Source organism: Lotus japonicus, chromosome 5 (genome assembly GCF_012489685.1).
Source record: "Lotus japonicus ecotype B-129 chromosome 5, LjGifu_v1.2".
Taxonomy (NCBI): domain Eukaryota; kingdom Viridiplantae; phylum Streptophyta; class Magnoliopsida; order Fabales; family Fabaceae; genus Lotus; species Lotus japonicus.
Genome location: NC_080045.1, coordinates 49915955 through 49934441, shown reverse-complemented (window position 1 = coordinate 49934441; position 18487 = coordinate 49915955). Strand labels below are relative to the sequence as shown.

The following is an 18487-nucleotide window of genomic DNA, read 5'->3' as shown; positions in this document are numbered from 1 at the left end:
GCTCTGCTACGAAAGCGTCTCACGCGCTATTGACAAGTTTGTGTAGACTCGGGTCCAGTACAGTCGTACTTATACATATACATGTTAGGAATTTTTCTTGCGGTTCTAAACGACTAGAAACATCTTTTTGGCTGCAAGAAAAACAATTCTATAAAAATGTAACTTAGTATGAAAATTAACTTTTTTATTTCCTTCATTCTTTCTAGTTATTATATTGAATAATATACAAAATCTACTTTATTTCTCGCAAAAGCTTCTCCATGTTTTCTCCACTCATCGTCTCTATCTTTTCCCCTTGTATTTTTCTCCAATCAACTAAACAAAATAGTGGAGAGAAACCAATTTTTAGTGAATTAAGTGTCCCCTTTTAGGCTTAAGATGTTAACATCTAATGACATTAGCTTTTTTTTAATGAAAAGTGAGTAATTATATTATATTATCTTAGTGATTATGCATACAAATTTAAATAATTTAGATATTTATAGGAAATTTAATACCAGATTTTTATTTATATTTGTCATAACATATTATTCATTAAAATAAAAAAATATGGAATAACATACAAATTAACCTTTCAACTCCATGATTAGCATCATTTATATAAAATTGTTAAAGTTGTAAATTGATATTATTTTTAAATTTTAAAAATACCATAGAATACATATAATACTAAATCACCTACAAACTAATTGTCAAGGACTTGCTGTGGATAGGGGATATGTGATTTTAGTGGGTGATATGTGATTTTTTTTATTGGTAAGCAAGTGATACTTAATTTATGGCAAAAGATACAATATACTTGAGTTGTTGACGACAGAGGAAAAGTTTGAACACAAACTTAATTAATTAAGCACTGTGCATATTGGCACATTCATTTGCAGCTCAATTACTCTAGTTGTTGTTGTTGGTACTGCTCCAAATCTCTTCCAACTCTCGAGAAAAAGCTTTCTGTCTTCCAACAACAATGGTGATGTGATCTTTGTTGTCAATGACTCTGATTTGTGCACTAGGAATTCTTCTCTGCACCTCATAGCTACACTCAACAGGGATAACCTCATCTTTCTTGCCATGGAATATGGTCACTTTGCAATTGGGGTTATCTCTCACCGCGTCCAAGTATGATCCAATTTTCCCTGCAGTTCCACAGATAATGTTGTGTAGGGTATGCCAGGCTGCATTGTGAGTGTGGCAGAAGAATCCTTCCATCAAGAAAGTTCTGACCCTGTTACATGTTGTTGGAGTGTATTAATATCATGATTTGACGAGAGAAAGTAAAGTAAGCGATCACAACCGTTGCGAAGATTAAAAAGATCACACAATTGCACATTCGAACGAGTTATAGTTGTTCATAAGCCTCACATTAACTAGACATATGAACAGATAAATATTTATAAAGAGTATAACAAGACTGGCTTCACACCAGCCAGCTAAAAAGTGTAACTAGTAAACACAACACCAAATATTGAACCTCACCAGCAAACACAGAATCAGTTAAAGAGTTATAATTAATGCAACCATTCAACCATCTGAGTCCATCTACTACACAGGATCAGACACTGACACATTTGAATTGTGCTCCCCAAAGGGGCAAGAATATTAAATTCAACCATTATTGAACCACTAATGTGGTTTAGACAAACAAACAAACTAAAAAAAATCAAAAGAATAAAAACAGGGGAAATAATACTGAAACATTAAAATGAGAGTTGCTGTGAGTTCATTGTCCATATCTTTGAGTTCAAAATTTACAACTTTAAGACATGACAGAATGTTAGAGTTGAAGGATACTACTCCTACTAAATGACTCTCAAACATTGTATGCTATAAATGCTCAAATTAATAAGATATGTATATGGGTGTGCCTATAGCTATCTACCAATAAAGGTGGATTTAAGAAATAGGTACTCTTCTGTTCACAAAGAAATAGGTACTCTTAACATGGTAACTTTTACATGTATCAATGTCATGACTACAGAGACATCAGTACATAAGTTATAAATGATTGTCTTATAAGAACTAAAATTCAAAATTGTGAACCCACATATTTGAAAAAATGTAACCTCTGACTGAAAAATGATTTCATGTGTGTGCCCCTCAAATTATTCTGACTGAAATTTCAGTCCCTACTTCTTAAAACTATTTCAGGAAACACAGAACTTGAAAGCCGTGGCTTAAAGATTGACAGCACCATCTTTTCTTGTTTTAATGAAAAGGACTGCCAGGACCGACCGACCCCAACAAGAATTTGTGGCTCAAACCAACTGTACCATTTTTTATAGATAGAAATTCACATGATATACTTATTTCATGTTTAAAAAAATACCTCATTATACGTATTTTTGTAAGGATATTAATATTAACAATAAATATCAAACAATTATTATTGATTAGTTATTAAATATTTATGATAAAAATAACAAGTAACTAAATATCTCACTAGCCAGTATTATATTTTCTTATATTTTCAGAAATATAAATAATTCTTCAGAATTCTATCTCAAAGCCATATTCAGCAAATCTGCGTTGTTCTTTATGTCCAATGTAACAATAAAAGTATTTCTTATATTTTTAAAGAAATGAACAGCTTCAAACAGCTGTTGTAGCCTGTAGTCCAACCGTAAAATTAAAGAGTCTTAGTAGAGTAGAAACGTATAATATTTAAATATATAAAATTCACATTATACTTCATTTCGTATAAAGAAATCAAATTAGGTAACCTGTTTTCTGACATGAAAAAGGTTAAAACTGAGTTACGTACAAGGTATGACAAAATACAAAGAAAAAGGAAGGACTATCTATTTTACCTAAAGTAGCACATGAATATGATATATAGATGATTAATAAATTCAAGTATAAAAAGTGGGTGTAACTTAAATATTTTTTAAAATACATTCGTCTATTTAAAATTAGTTTATTTGAAACTTGGCTATTTAAGTTAGAAAAATCCGAAAAGGAAAGAAAACACGAAGGTAAAAAAATGGGACAACTAAACATGAACAAATCTAGGTGAGAATGACGAAACAGATGAAGAGGGTAGTTGTGCAGTTGAGAATTTGCTAAGACGTGAAAAACACACACAAGTTGTACAAAAGAAGACGCGAGTGAGCTTACCTATTTCGAGTGATGAGTTTGGTTAGAAATTCCCACAGTCGATGGTTCTTACAAATTAGCAAGCATATCACCCGAGTTATGTGCTCGTACCAGCACACCAATGACGCTCCAAATGTCATCGGTGGCCACACGCGCCGAGGCGCAACCTTCCTCATCACGTATTGCGTCGCCTGAGTTTCACCCTTCGGCACCGGATAGAAAGGCTGCACATAAAAAATAAATAAATGAATGATGCCGATGAACCATACAAAGTCAGTAGTCAAATTCGTCCCTAAAAGTGTAAGCGTCAACTAGTTAATCCCTAGTCAATCAAAGAATAACTTACTTAACGTCTAATCTTGTAGGGACAAATTTGATACTTCATACATAGAAATATAAAATTACCGGGGCAAGCAAGGTTAAGGACTTGACGGAATTGGGGTGTTTGACGGCAAGAGCAAGAGCCAAGATGCATCCTAGGGAATGTGCCACTATGTGGAAAGATTTCACCTTATGGGCCTCCAACACAGACTTCTCTATCATCTCTAAATGCTCCCTTAACGTGTACAAGGACTCACTCGGTTTGGGACTCCTCCCAAAACCGAGCAAATCAACCGCGAAAAACCGGTAACTTGATTTCGCCGCGCTTGAGAAGTTCGGGAATAGAGTCTCTGTCCAGAATGATGATGATGAAATGAATCCGTGTATGAACAACACATCCTCCTGCGCTCCGCCTAATACGTTACACAAATTAAATTAATCATATAACCACATTGTTATGTGTGTGGTAACAATAAATCATGCAATTAACTTAATACATTAACTACCTGTGGTCGGGCATTGAGCCTTTACATAGAGTGTAGCCTTAGAAGTAGTGCTTGGTGGTGATGAAGATGAGATCCAATCAGTGCAGAATTCACAGTCACAATCAGACCATCTTGGAATTGGGTTCACTTTCTTGCTCCTAATCTTCCCCTGAAGCATTTCCACTATAGTGTTGTTCACTGTGAATGTGGAGCAAAGTTTGCTTCCTGATGATCTCTTCGATTGTTGCTGCAAAACAGGGTCTTCTAGCTTGAGCCTCTTCAACTCATTCAGCGTTAACCTTGAAACCTCAGAAACCAGAGAAGGACGAGAGTAAAGGGTATCTGAAATGTCCTCTAATTGCAACTTTGTGGAACTCAAAGAAACGATTTTCGATTCCCCACCATGTTCCGAAACCAAGATCTTCCCACTGCTTGTGATTGCTTCCTTTGTGGAAGAGCAGTAGCAGGGTCTCAACTCTGCTTCCACCAACAAATCCACAGCTTTGAAGAGAAAGCAAAGAAGAAAATCAATAAGGTCCAGTGCGCAGAACGCGATGAAGCTCACAGCTTCATTCACAGCCCTGCCACACATTGTTAAAACGGATCTGATCTTGGCCATGATCAAACCAATTTGCATGCAGATTGAAAGCAAGCAAGCAAGAAAAAGTAATGTTATTCGAGTTTCGCGGCGAAAAACTCAGAAAATTTTATCAATAAGAGGCAGCTGCTGGTGGTGATACTGATAATAATATGAAAATGTGACCATGTATAAGGAATAGGATGAAGATCAACAAAATTTGTGACACTAGAAATTTGCTAAGGAAATGCAGTAAGAGATTTTGTCATATAACCCGGTTAAGGGTTATAGATAGTAGTGGAGAAGTGGACAAGACTAGAGTACCCTCTCTCTCGTCTTGCTTATAGTTATGTTTGTTTTGATGAAAGCGTGTGGGATTGCCTCTCTTAAATTGAAACTTTAACTCAAAACCAGAGAGGCAGAGAGAGAGAGAGAAGGAACAGAGAAATGGAGTTATTGATTGTTCATTACACAGCATTTGTTGGCCAAGAAGAAAAATAAAAGTAGTTGGTAGTTGAACCCTCCAGGGAAGAAGCTAACAAAGCTATTTCATTTCCTCTTACCATTATTCACTATTTATATTGAGAAATAGAGAGTGTGAGTATGTCTTTGTTGCCTTTTTTTTTTTTTTGAAAAGAGGACAATGATATTATTAAACTTCAGAAATAGCAACATCCCTGGACAGGATACTCTCCAAACCCGGAGGAGCATCATCTATCCAGACAAAACATTGACCAGACAAAGCATACTTTGCCATAAAATCCGCGGCCTTATTGGCACCGCGACTAACATGACCCAAACTAAAAGATGAAAAACTAGAAGACAAAGTAACACAATCCGACATAACAGAAGCTAAATATGAGAAATTAGAAGCAAAAGTGGTCCAAGCTCTGACAACTGCCAAGTTATCCGTTTCAAGCACCACTGCCTGGTAACCCAAATCCAAGGCCAAACGAATTGCCCAGCGAACTGCAAGTCCTTCAGCAACAGCAATGCCTAGACAATGGAACTCCCTTGCAGCAGCAGTAGCCAGCACACGGCCCCGGGAATCCCTGGCCACCATCCCCATTCCGCAAGTACCCGACCCAAGAAGAGCCACATCTGTATTGATCTTCACCGTGCCAACCGACGGAGGCTTCCATCCCACCATAGGCACTGCTCCAGCTCTACGCCCCGCCCTACCAGCCCCACTAGTGTTCACAACCCGCACAGACGAAGCCAATCGCCAAGTCTGCTCGGCAGAAAACTTCACTTGCTCAAAAACCCACCTGTTCCTCCTAGCCCAAATAGCCCACAGCAAAGTGATAACATGCTCCGTGAGTGCTTCATCCTTCAGCTTAAAGAACTGATAGAGCCATGCAATGAGGGAACCCGACCCAGAAACATCAAGAGGGGGCATCACCGATAATGGTGAGCCAAACCAAATGCAACGAACCTCTGGACAGCCCATTAGAACATGCGCTGTCGTCTCAACTTGTGTAGCACAAAAAGGACAAGCGGCATCGATAGGCACCCCTCGACGGAGCAAAGCAATCCGCGATGGAAGTGCCCCGGTGCACGCCCTCCACACCATTTCCTTACACCTCGGAATTGCCTTGGAAGCCCACAACAGGTCCCAAAACCCAGGAGGGATATCAGAGCCTGAAGAGGAAGGGGAAGACTCTGCAGTATGCTGCATGATAAACTCATAAGCTGACTTGGTTGTGTATCTCCCATCATCTGTACCTCCCCAAACAAAAGCATCATCCCTTGTCGAGCTAGACAGAGGAATACTAAGTACCAAAGCTGCCTCATGAGCAGAGAAAATAGACTTCACTAAAGGAGCATTCCACACTCGACGTTGCTCATCAATCAAGTCGGCCACAACCTGTACCCGGTTCTGGTGCTGGGAACCTGAAAACATCCGATAACCGGCCCTAGAAGGAAGCCAGGAATCGTTCCAAATATGGATGCTTCGGCCAGAACCCACCCTCCAAAAACCACCCTTCTCAATCACCCATTTCGCGTTAAAAACGCTGGACCATGTGTAGCTTGGCCTCGAACCCAACCTAGTTGCAGACAAGGCCGACCTCTTATGATAGCATGCTTGGTAAACCCTTGCCAACAAAGAACCATCCTTTCTCATAAGCCTCCACCATTGCTTAGCCAAAAGAGCTGTATTAAAAGACTTAAAGGAACGAAACCCAAGGCCACCAGAATCCTTAGGTTGAGCAAGCCGATCCCAACGAGCCCAGTTCATTCCCCTCCGTTCCACATTTCCTCCCCAGTAAAACCGATTTATCATCCTCTCAATCTCATCACATAAAGACCCAGGTAGAGCAAAACAACTCATCACATAAGTAGGGATTGCTTGAGCAACGGACTTCACAAGCACCTCCCTGCCTGCACGCGAGAGAGCACGCTCTTTCCAACCCTTCAGCTTCTTCCAAACTCGTTCTTTTACAAAAGCAAAAATCTGTGTTTTAGACCTCCCCATAATCGTCGGTAGACCCAAGTACTTATCAAAGCTCTCCACTGCCTTCACATTCAACAGCCTTGAAAGCTCAATAGATCTGGTAGTAGGCACATTACGGCTAAAGGAAAGCTGAGATTTATCCAAGTTGATCTTCTGACCCGAAGAATCCTCATAAAAAGCAAGAATGGACAAAATAGTGGCAGCCTCCTCCGCGGAGGCATGAGAGAAGATAATACTATCATCAGCGAAGAACAAATGAGATATGATGGGCGCCCCTGGGGCCACCCTCAAACCATGGAGCCTTGAATCAGAACATGCCTGGGACAACATAGCTGAGAAGACCTCCCCACACAGGATAAACAGATAAGGAGACAAAGGATCACCCTGGCGGAGCCCCCGCTGCGGTCTAAATGACGAAGTAGGCCTGCCATTTAGCATGACAGAAAAAGAAACCGTACGAACACATCCCATGATAAGGGTAACCTAATGATCCGGGAACCCCATCTTCTCAAGTGTCTGCTCTAAAAAATCCCACTCCACTCTGTCATAAGCCTTTGACATATCAAGCTTGAGAGCCATAGTCCCCTGACGCCCTGTGGCCTTCTTCTTCATATAATGGAAACATTCGTAGGCCACCAAAGCATTATCAGTGATTAGGCGATCAGGGACAAAGACACTCTGGGTGTCGTCCACAATATCAGGCAACACAACTTTCATTCTATTAGCAATGGTCTTCGTAACCAACTTAAAAACCACATTACAAAGACTTATCGGGCGAAACTGACTCGCATACATCGGTTCCTTAACCTTTGGGATTAAGACAATCAGAGTCTGATTAATAAACTCAGGGGAGACACCCTCATTCAGAATCCCAAGTACCAAATGGAGAACACCATCTCCAACAACATGCCAAAACTTCTGGTAAAATAAAGCTGGAAAACCATCACTACCTGGAGCCTTTGTAGGGTGCATCGGGCGCAGTGCAGTAATAACCTCCTCAGCTGTAAAAGGATCAGAGAGGAACAGCCTGTGATTGTCTGTTAACCGACCTCGCACCAAATCAGTCGCCTCCTGAACCCTAGTGGGCCGAGAGCTAGTAAATAAGTCCACGAAATACCCTTTAAGCACCTGCTCAATCCCCACCAAGTCTTTGACCCATGCACCAGAATCATTCTTAATCTTCACAATAGAATTTCTGGATTGGCGCTGTGAGGCCTTCCGGTGAAAAAACTGAGTGTTCCGATCACCATGCTTTAACCACGATGCACGGGATCGTTGACTCCACCAAATTTCCTCCATATGCAATAAACCATCAAGTTCCCTCTCAGTATTAAAAATGTCAGCAAGCACTTCCTCAGACTGGTTCATGCTCTGCAAAGCCTGCAATTTGTTCTTCAAACTTTTAATATCACGCATAAAATGACCATATTTCGCCTTCCCCCACTCACGGAGGTTCTCACCAAGGAATCCAACTCTCTCCATCCAAGAGCCATACCCCTGAGCCCAAGCAGAAGTCACAGTCTCCTCACAATCCTCAAAATCCTCGAGCCAAAGCTGCTCAAAACGGAAAGGACGTCGCTGACGCCTAACATCCAACCCGGGACTAGCTGTCCAAAAAACAAGGATAGGATTATGGTCCGACTGGTGGCGGGGAAGATGAACCACCCTAGTCTGGCACTACGTCTCCCTCCAAGCTTTGTTGACAAGAGCAAAATCAATCCTTTCTTGAATAACATCTGGTTCTGTCCTCTTGTTCGACCATGTAAACGGGGGCCCTGAGAAGCCCACCTCCACCAATGAGCAACGAACCAAAGAAGCATGAACTTCTTGAAGCCGCACCACATCAACCGGGGCGCCCCCCACCTTATCTGCCGGTGACAACACGTCATTAAAATCTCCACAACAAAGCCAAGGAACACCCTCCGCAGGTTTCAAAGAATCAAGCAAAGCCCACGTCAAATGTTTCCTTGGTAAATCAGGATAGCCATACACTGCTGAAATTTGCCCTTGCGTAGTTCCATCATCCATAGGAACATGAAAATTAATAATATTTGGAGAAGAGGATAAAATAGAAACATCAACCTCCTCTCTCCAAAGTAAACATAAACCTCCACTTCTTGTTGGACCTCTACAATCCACTGCATACTGATTAGGAAAACCATAATAACCACGAACACGTTGCCATTCCGCAACCGTCTTCCGAGTCTCCATAAGAAAAACCACATCGGGACCTTCTGAGTGGATGAGCTGTTTCAGAGCCCGTACTGCCTCTGGGTTCCCAAGCCCACGACAGTTCCACGATAATAGTTTCATTGCTTCCGGCGACGCTGTCCCGCAGCGTCCGCCGATATTGCATCGAAAAGAATCTTCCTAGGGGGTAGAGAGTCCAACCCAGCCTCCCCTAAGACCGCACCTGACCTTGGTAAAACATCATGTTCTCTCACAGTAGTATTGCCATCATCAAGAACCCCCAAAGCCTCATCTTGCTTGCGCTTCTTAGACAAAGGCATGGATACCGATCCCGCACCAGATTCCTCCCCATGATCAGGAGCATCCACAGTCGCCAATACAACCGCTGGTTCATTTCTTGGTACATCCTCCGGCGCACCACCCCCACCATGGGAAGCCACCGACGGAGAAGGACGCGGGGAACGGTCTTTGTGTGAAGACCCCGCACGCAAATCAGAGGAATTATCATGGCCATGGTTCCTTCCGCCATAAGAAGAGCCATTCCTAGACGAGTCTGCACGCAGCCAAGGCCCAAACGGTAAAGGTGGCTGCACCCCACCAACGATCTCTGGAGCTGGAACCGGACATTCGCGAATCTGGTGGGTGAGGACGCCACACCTGAAACAGTATGCAGACAACCTTTCATATTTGAAAACCACTCGCAACGGGGCCTTAGCACCCCTAGCCAAGACCTTGCTCCGAAGCAACGGCCTAGAGACATCCACATTCACCCTCACACGAAGGGAACCCCCCAATCTGCTCCTGTCATGGGAGTCCCAGCCAAGATATTCACCTATAGCTGACCCCATAGCCCGTGCTACCACTTCTGAACGATGGCCCACGGGCAGATTCTGAACTTGCACCCAAAAGGGTATCTTATTCAGGGGAACTGCTGCTGGGTCGTCATCAGGCTCCAGCACACTCAAAACAATGTGAAACTTGTCAAAATTCCATGGTCCAGAGTCAAGAATACGGTCCCTGTCCTCAGAACTGAAGCAGCGAACAGTAAACAAGTTTTCCCCAAACTCACGGATCTCCAGCCTCTGATTCGTACGCCACAGCGGCGTCATGGTTGATCGCAGCCCCCGCATGCTCACGGGACCAAAACTCAGAACCCGTCCAACAAGCCACGCCTCCGAGAAAGTTGTGGCATCGGGAAGGGTCTGAGACAAGTCAATAACAGCATTCTCTTCTGCAAAGAATTCAATACCAGCATACTCCGCCATGTCTGAGAAGTAACCGCAGAGATGAAAGCCAAAAATAGCAGCCCACCAAGCCAATCGCACAGTAACACGCGAACGAGGGAACCAGCAAACAAAGGCAAAAGGTGCACCAAACAGAACTGAATACGTAGCAGGGATTGCTTCAGGAGACACGATCCAAGACGCACTGAAAAGTGAGGGGTCAAAGTCAGTGAAGGCCAATGATTAGAACACCGCCGTCAAAGCACGCCGCCCAAGAGAAAACCCTAGCGCCATTTATCCGTTCTTAAGTAAACTAGCTTGTCTTTGTTGCCTAATTGTATGTGTTAAGTCACTTTCTTGCCCATACGAAATTAGGGGCACCATTTTCTCATCTGCTTTGTTGCTAACTCATTAAGCATTACGTGAAAACCGGCCTCATTTATGTGCACGGTTCGGTAATTCTCTATCAAATGAGTGCGTTTTAATGAGCAACCTATAAATGTTACATAAATTAACAACATTACATTTGCTAGTTTCTTAAAAAGTTTAATTTCACAGATAAAAAAAAAGTTTAATTTCTATGCAACGTCGGTGTGAAGTCTTTTTTTTTACACTGTCAACCAATCAGATTTCAAGAATTTGAGAAAATCTCTTTTTTTTTATTTATTTAATTTCATTAATTGACGTGACACATATTTGAAATCTAATTGGTTGACGGTGTAAAAAAAACTTTACACCCGGTGCATCATTCTTTATATCTTTCTTAAATACTTTTCATCATTTAAACAAATTCATCTTGAGTTTTTTATGTTTTTAACATAACAATTAACGTTCAAAAACATAACAATTAACGTTGAAAAACATATTTTGTCCATTTCAAAAAAAAAAAACATATTTTGTCTCTATTATATATGTTTTGCTTTTATCGTATTAACGTGTCGCGCAGTGGTTAAAAGTGACTGCCAACAAGGTTTAGAATGTAAGTAGTAGATAGTTAAATTCCTAAAGTATTTGATCGATAATTCGATCTTTAACGGTGTGTATGAAAAATAATTTGTTAAGAAATGCATGTTTACCCCAGATTAATGTGATCTCATAGTTTTGAGGAGATTATTCTCATAATTATCAATTTTGAGAATACATTAGTGTGAAAAGAGTGATTGTTTGAATCTCAAGTTCTAATATTCGACTTTCAAGAATCACACTGAGACATTTAATCTTCACTACACTCAACTTATAGTTGCAAAAGTAGTTTAGTGAAAAACTAACCAATATTTGTGATTAGAAAGAAAAAACCAGAAGTCTGTTCTCATAGCATTCTCTTGTTTGAATTAAAAGTGTTGTATTTAATGCGATCTGTCTCTGCCACATGAGCTCCATGCCTTTCGGTACTAATTAAATTTACCACCACCACCGTTCTCAATCCCTTATCAATGACATTTGTTTTCAAGACTCTGTCAAACTTAGTTGCACGACTTTAATATGAAAGAATAATTATGCCCCGGCCTGTATCAATCACAGTACATTGTTTGCATCATTGCATGACTACATTATGCGTTACAGTTAGTTATATATATCACTCATAGAAGAAAACTAAAATTCTAAACAATCCACATGACTATACACATTATGGAATGCTTCACTCTGCTCTCTTATTTGTATGCCATTATCAGTTAATGAAAAGTATATATGTTGGTTGAGAAAAACATAGAGTGAATCATACAAAATGTATCCAATTTAAGAGCTAACTTGGCGTTATGAAATTTCATCATGTTAAGGTTTAGGTTAAAACATCACAGTCAGATTTATTGCAGGTTATTTTACTAGGCTAACTCATGGCTTGAACTTGTAATCTCCAAGCCATATGTCAGAAACTCTTTCTATTATATTGTGTACTAAGATTCGTTTGAAAAATATTACACATTGACAAACATTAATTAAAACTATAGTTGATAAAAAAGGTAACTAAGAGCGTCTTCTGTAGCAATTCTATTGCTTATCTCATTCTTTTCACATTTCCTATGTCAACTCTTTCGTATGATTAACAGACGTACGTCCATTCTCATGTCCTGAAAAACAATTCAAATATTCACGATAACTTTACAACTGCAGTTCACTGCAACAAGTCAAGTGAAGTATGGATAAACAAATCAAGAATGTGATTTCGCGAAAACTACCTCCATTGGGGCACCTGCTTAGAGATGTACAAACTTTATTACTTGTCTTTCTACTAGAACACTTTGCTTGTCTTTGTACTAGAACATTTCCTCTATACAGTAACCGAATATGAAGCTCATCGAAGGTGTTGACCAGATGAATAAGTATGATCATAATGTGGTTCTAAAATGAATGTTTGACAAAGTAGAATTTTTTTCTTTTTCAGTATTTCTGCAACAATTACTAGAACTAGAAATCTCACTCTATAGCTGGCTAACATATGGTTTTGTCAGGATTCAAGAAATTATGAGGACCTCCTACACTAGTTAATAGTTATTATAGCACGGAAGGCTTGATCAAGATTAACTACCTCAGTCTGAACTTCAAGGTGCCCTAGTAGGGAAATTAGAATAACAAAAAATGTCTACAACTAAATTGAAACCATTAATATCAATGTCGTGGTGGATATTGGCAATACTCATAAAGAACATTCCAATCAAAGGATTAGAATTGAAGCCCAGGCATTAATAACTTGCATAATTAGTTTGATTTGGAATTCATGATTGTTTCCAAAAATTGCATGTATATTCTCCACTTTAGTTACATTGAGATTAGCAAGCCGATCACTCATGTCAGAATTGGACGCTCTTACCACATATATCAATTTATTTCCTTCTATTTTTGCTTGATGGGTTGTGAGAAGTTCACGATCGTCAGATACTTATGTTATAAACTTTTATTGCCACCGATAATTATTTTGTTGAAACTGATGAGGCTGCTAAGCACCAGACTACAAAAGACAAATTAAACAAGAAATATTGCGGGGCTAAGAAATTAAGAACCACCATAGAATTAAGTCGGAACAGGAAAGAAGATGATGAAGACTATTAAGGGAGTGAAGAACAATAATTAGCAATCCAATCCACAACCATATGTTGCCTCCCCTGAAGTAATGAGCGAGTATGACATTTCACTGATAATGTAGCCATAATTAAATAGTAACCACTTTAATGAGATGTAACTCAACCGAATAATCTGATTCAATAATCACGTTTCAAAAGTCTTTGTCGCATTATTGTTGTAATTAAGCTCTAAGAATCTTTCAAATTTTGGCATGAGGATCATAGATGAGCCAAATGTTCTAAGCAAAATCAACAATTCACTTTCCAAAGTCATCCCTAAGCAAGTACCACAACAGGACTTATATTGCTCAAGAGGTTGAAATTAAGAATTGAACCATCACAATTAGGAAACTCCCTTTCAACAAGAATTTGTTTTGCAGCAATGTTACCCTCTTTATTTTGAACTGGCCGTCCCCTTCAAGGCTAAAAGTCAATATAGTTTCTAGCTTGCCGGTGGATTAGTCAATTTTAATTAATTAATCCAATTAACACGAATTCGGGGCAGGAGCAAAATGATAAGTGTTTAAAACTTTTAATCAATCAATTTTTTACTAATCAATTTGAATTATTTAAGACAAGAATCAAGGGTCAAGAATTTACAGCAGAAAGCTTCAGAGAAAATGGCTGCAGAAAATCCATGAGATAGCAATTGTCATCATTTCTGCACCCCAAGTAGATCAACTTTTATGAACTACTCATTCAGCGCTCCTGCATGCAAAAGAGGGACCAACTCGGATGAACCGAAGCTACACATGCTAAAATTAAATAACCGGGGAATCCTACAAGTGGAGTAGGAATTCATGGACACTGCAAAGTGAATACCTACCATCTATACATAAATCTGTATCCCTCTTTAGACTATTAGTTAAAAGTGTTAGAAATCACCCACAGGAAGCATCGCATACGTGTAACATGTTGGTTACCTGGCCATTGCCACACCATTTTCCACCAAGTGTCCCATCCTTAATCAACCATTGTGTTGGATATTCCATATTGACTAGAGATATGATCAATTAAAACCTCATCACGGTAGAAAATTTCTCATGAGGAAATTGTCATAAAGCTTAGGAAATTGCTTTGATGTTAACTCTGTAAAAAGGCTAACTTGTTTGCAAAAAGAGTTAATCAATCTACTGGTTTTCACTCCCTTATTCATCATCATCATTGACAATACCTTTGACTTTGTTTCTTCAAGTGATAAACTAACAATTTCTTTTATGCTTCACTCTTAAAATTTAGGCTTAATTCCATTTTGGGCCCCTGATCTTTCAAAAATGAGCGATCCGGGCCCCCTGTGTTTAAACGTAGCGGTCAGGCACCCTAACGTTTCAAAAAGGTGCGTTCCAGGTCCTTCTGTTAGTGCCGTTTGTTTGACCAAACGGAGCCAGTGACGTGGATTTTCTTTTTCATTTTAACATTATTTTTTTTACCCAAAAATCCCCCCCCCCCAAATCAGAAACACGATTCTCCCCCAACCCAACCTTCTCCTCCCACTCTTTCCCTCTTCTCCCTCGCGACCCCTTAGGGTTCCCCACCGCCCAAACACTATCGCTGTTGCCAGATCTGAGTAACCTCTACAAAAAGCCCTCGAAGCAACATGAAGTGTTTGGAGAAGAGATTGAGGCGACGAGATCGAAGTGTTTGGAGGCATGAAAGTTCAGATTTAAGAACGAAGCGGCGGGAACGAAGTGCTTGGGGCTTTGAGTCTCATGGGGGTTGGGGTTTGTTGGTTTGATTTCAGGTTCTCTTTCTCTTACTCGATCCCTCCTTCTCCTCCCTGTTGTTTTTCTGGCTCGGTGGAGAGGGTGAAGGGTGGCGATGGAGGTCGAGGAGGGTTTTGGGGTTTCTGATTGGGATTCAGAGGTGGTGGTGGTCGGGTCATGAGAGAGCTTCCGGATCATTCGTGGGCGGAGGGGGATTTTGGTTGCTGGGGCATGGTTTTGCTGGGGGATATTGGTGAGTTCGGGGTCCAGGGAAATGATGGCGGTGGCGACAGTGGCTGGTGGGGCGGCGGAGGAAGGAGGTTGAATCTGGGTTGGGGTTTAGGGATTGGTGTTCACCAGCCTCCTACCTTCGACAACTTGAACACCCCATTCCTCCCTGTTTCACATTCTATTATGAATCTTCTTAATTTCCTGAGTTTTTGTTTTTGTGCTTGAGTGTGGATGAAGGTTGGGTTGGGGTTGAAGCCGCACCAAGAATGCACCAAGAATATCCTCTCAATCTCTCTTCTCTTGCTAAATTAGGATGAAAATAGGGTAAAAAATTGGGGGGAACCGTGTTTGTGAATTGGGGGGGAATTTTTGGGTAAAAAAATTAATGTTAAAATGAAAAAGAAAATCCACGTCACTGGCTCCGTTTGGTCAAACAAACGGCACTAACAGAAGGACCTGGAACGCACCTTTTTGAATCGTTAGGGTGCCTGACCGCTACGTTTAAACATAGGGGGCCCGGATCGCTCATTTTTGAAAGATCAGGGGCCCAAAATGGAATTAAGCCTAAAATTTATATGTTTTATAAAGTACAAGTGTCCTAGAGGTGTCCAACCAAGAAGAAGTGTCGGCTCAAGTGTGCGAGCCGCAAAAAAAAAATACTTTTTTAATTAGACACCACAAAAAAGTGACAGACGCGTGTCGTGTAGGTGTCGTACGAGTTCGTTGTCGTGTCTGTTGAAAATTCAAGTGTGAGTTAGAGTTTCACATTGGTTAAGTGTGGGTGAAGAGAAAACTTTATAAGAGATGTGACACATAAACCTAATGTCTTAAGGTTTTGGGTTAAGATGTGACGTCGATATCTCTTGGTGTCTTTCTACTCGGCCTTTGGGCTCCCCTGTCTCTCCCAACAAGTAATATCAAAGCTGATGGTTTGTGTGACCATGGTAACAGCTCCTTGTGTCCAAAGCCTTCCTAGTAGTGTGGCTAGGCGACAAGTTCCGTTGAGCAGCGAACGACGACACAAGGGTGGATATGCTTCCGCGGAGGGGGCCATGATAATGTGGAGGTGGCTCGCACTTGAGGGGAAGATTGTTGATAATTCAAGTGTGAGTGGTTAAGTGTGGGTGAGGAGAAGACTTTATAAGAGATGTGACTCATACACCTGATACCTTAAGATTTTGGGTTAAGATGTGGCGTCAACACCTCTCGGTGTCTTACTCATCGGCCCATGAGATCCCATGTCTCCCCAACAATGTCGATGTCTGATACCTGGACACTCTATATATGAGAGGTGTCTGTACTTTATAGTCTTCGACTGAAGATCATATATAGAGGGGCTTATGAAAAGACAACATGTGGATGATTCAGTTTAATTATCTTTTCTTTTGCTTCCATATTTCTAACTTCGCTTAGGAATTTGTGTTTCATGTTTATGATGAATAGTTAAGCATCCTCTATCGAGATTGCGGTGTAATAGATGTTGTGTTTCAAATTTTAGTTTTCATTATTAATTGGTTTTTCTCCATGATCGACCGTGTTACTGTTAGATATATAATTGAATTGTAATTAGTCTGTTAAACTTGTGATTAGTTTGTTAGTCAAAGTTGTTAGTTTGTTGAGGTGTCACATGACCTGTATAGCTGTCAAAGTGTGAGGGTTTATATTGTATAAGTATCCTATTGAGTAATGAAGAAAATTAAGGTTGAAAAACAGAAATAGATTTTTCTTTCTCTCTTCTATCTTTCTGCTATCTCTGACATTTGGTATCAGAGCTCCAAAGGGGCCTGAACCAAGAAACCGCAGTTTCGTTCAAGAAAAGAGAGAGTGTGTGTGAGGAAAGTGAGAGAAATTGATCACCATGGGAGATAAAAATGGTTTTCTTCAACCTTCAGTCCCAAAGTTTGATGGGTACTATGATCATTGGGCTATGTTGATGGAGAACTTGCTCAGATCAAAGGAATATTGGAGTTTGATTGAAGTGGGAATACCAGAGCTTCCAGCACAGAATCCTACCCCAGAACAGAGGAAGGCTCATGAGGAAGGCAAGTTGAAGGATCTCAAGGCCAAAAATTACCTCTTCCAGACCATTGATCGAAGCATCATGGAGACGATCCTCTGCAAGAACATTGCCAAAGACATATGGGAGTCAATGAAGTCCAAGTATTTTGGATCAACCAAGGTCAGAAGGGCACAATTGCAAGCTCTGAGGAGAGAATTTGAAGTTCTTGGGATGAAAGATGGAGAATCAGTTAACGATTACTTCTCCAGAACCCTAGCTATCGCCAACAAGATGCAGATTCAAGGTGAAACTCAGTCTGAGACAGTAATCGTTGAAAAGATCTTGCGATCCATGACTGAAAAGTTCAATTATGTTGTTTGTTCTATTGAAGAATCAAACAATGTAAGTACTCTCACTGTGGATCAACTCCAAAGCAGTCTTCTTGTCCATGAACAGAGAATGAAGGGGTACAGAGAGGAAGAGCAAGCTTTGAAGGTTTCTGGCAGCAACTCTGCGAGAGGTGGAGGAAGAAGCAGGGGTCGAGGCAATAGGGGTCGTGGCCGTGGAAGATCTTCTTTCAACAAGGAAAGTATCGAGTGTTATAAGTGTCATAAGCTTGGACACTTTCAGTATGAGTGCCCAAGCTGGGAAGAATGAGCCAACTATGCAGAGGTTCAAGAAGACACAGAAGAATTGCTCTTGATGGCAAAGTTAGATGCGAAAGAGAGTTCTCCTGAGAGAAAGGTATGGTACACAGAAGAATTGCTCTTGATGGCAAAGTTAGAAGCGAAAGAGAGTTCTCCTGAGAGAAAGGTATGGTATCTTGACTCTGGCTGTAGCAACCACATGTGTGGTGTAAAAGAATGGTTCCATGAGTTAGATGAGTCTTTTAATACTACTGTGAAACTGGGAGATGATTCAAGAATGAATGTTCATGGCAAAGTTAGAAGAATTGTTTGTTTAATGAATGTTCAGTGTAGGCCAGCTACAAGAAAAAGGGTTAGATGTAGTGTTTCGTAGAGGATGGTGTCGAGTTTATCATGATGAGAAGGGCTTGATTATTCAGTCCAAGATGTCATCTAATCGAATGTTTGGAGTACTTGCCACAATTGTTTTTCCTAAATGTTTGAAGATGACCAGTGAAGATACCACTT

At 40.6% G+C, this 18487-nt stretch overlaps 1 protein-coding gene across 1 annotated transcript; it reads right to left on the bottom strand.

Moving 5' to 3' along the window:
• Positions 1-643: 643 nt before the first annotated feature.
• LOC130720654 (probable lysophospholipase BODYGUARD 3) lies at positions 644-5002 on the bottom strand. Its single transcript, XM_057571331.1, has 4 exons — positions 3918-5002; positions 3496-3824; positions 3112-3314; positions 644-1222 (listed from the first exon to the last, which is right to left on the bottom strand). Exons 1-4 carry the CDS (start codon positions 4531-4533, stop codon positions 892-894), a joined length of 1479 nt encoding a protein of 492 aa, XP_057427314.1. The 5' UTR covers positions 4534-5002; the 3' UTR covers positions 644-891.
• Positions 5003-18487: the final 13485 nt, after the last annotated feature.

Excerpts from the sequence above, each read along its gene's own strand:
- LOC130720654 (XM_057571331.1), bottom strand. The coding sequence starts at position 4,533 with ATGCAAATTGGTTTGATCATGGCCAAGATCAGATCCGTTTTAACAATG. Across the intron at positions 3,315-3,495 it reads CCTTAACCTTGCTTGCCCCG|CCTTTCTATCCGGTGCCGAA; the intron begins GTAATTTTATAT and ends TTTTATGTGCAG. Across the intron at positions 1,223-3,111 it reads AAACTCATCACTCGAAATAG|GGTCAGAACTTTCTTGATGG; the intron begins GTAAGCTCACTC and ends AACATGTAACAG.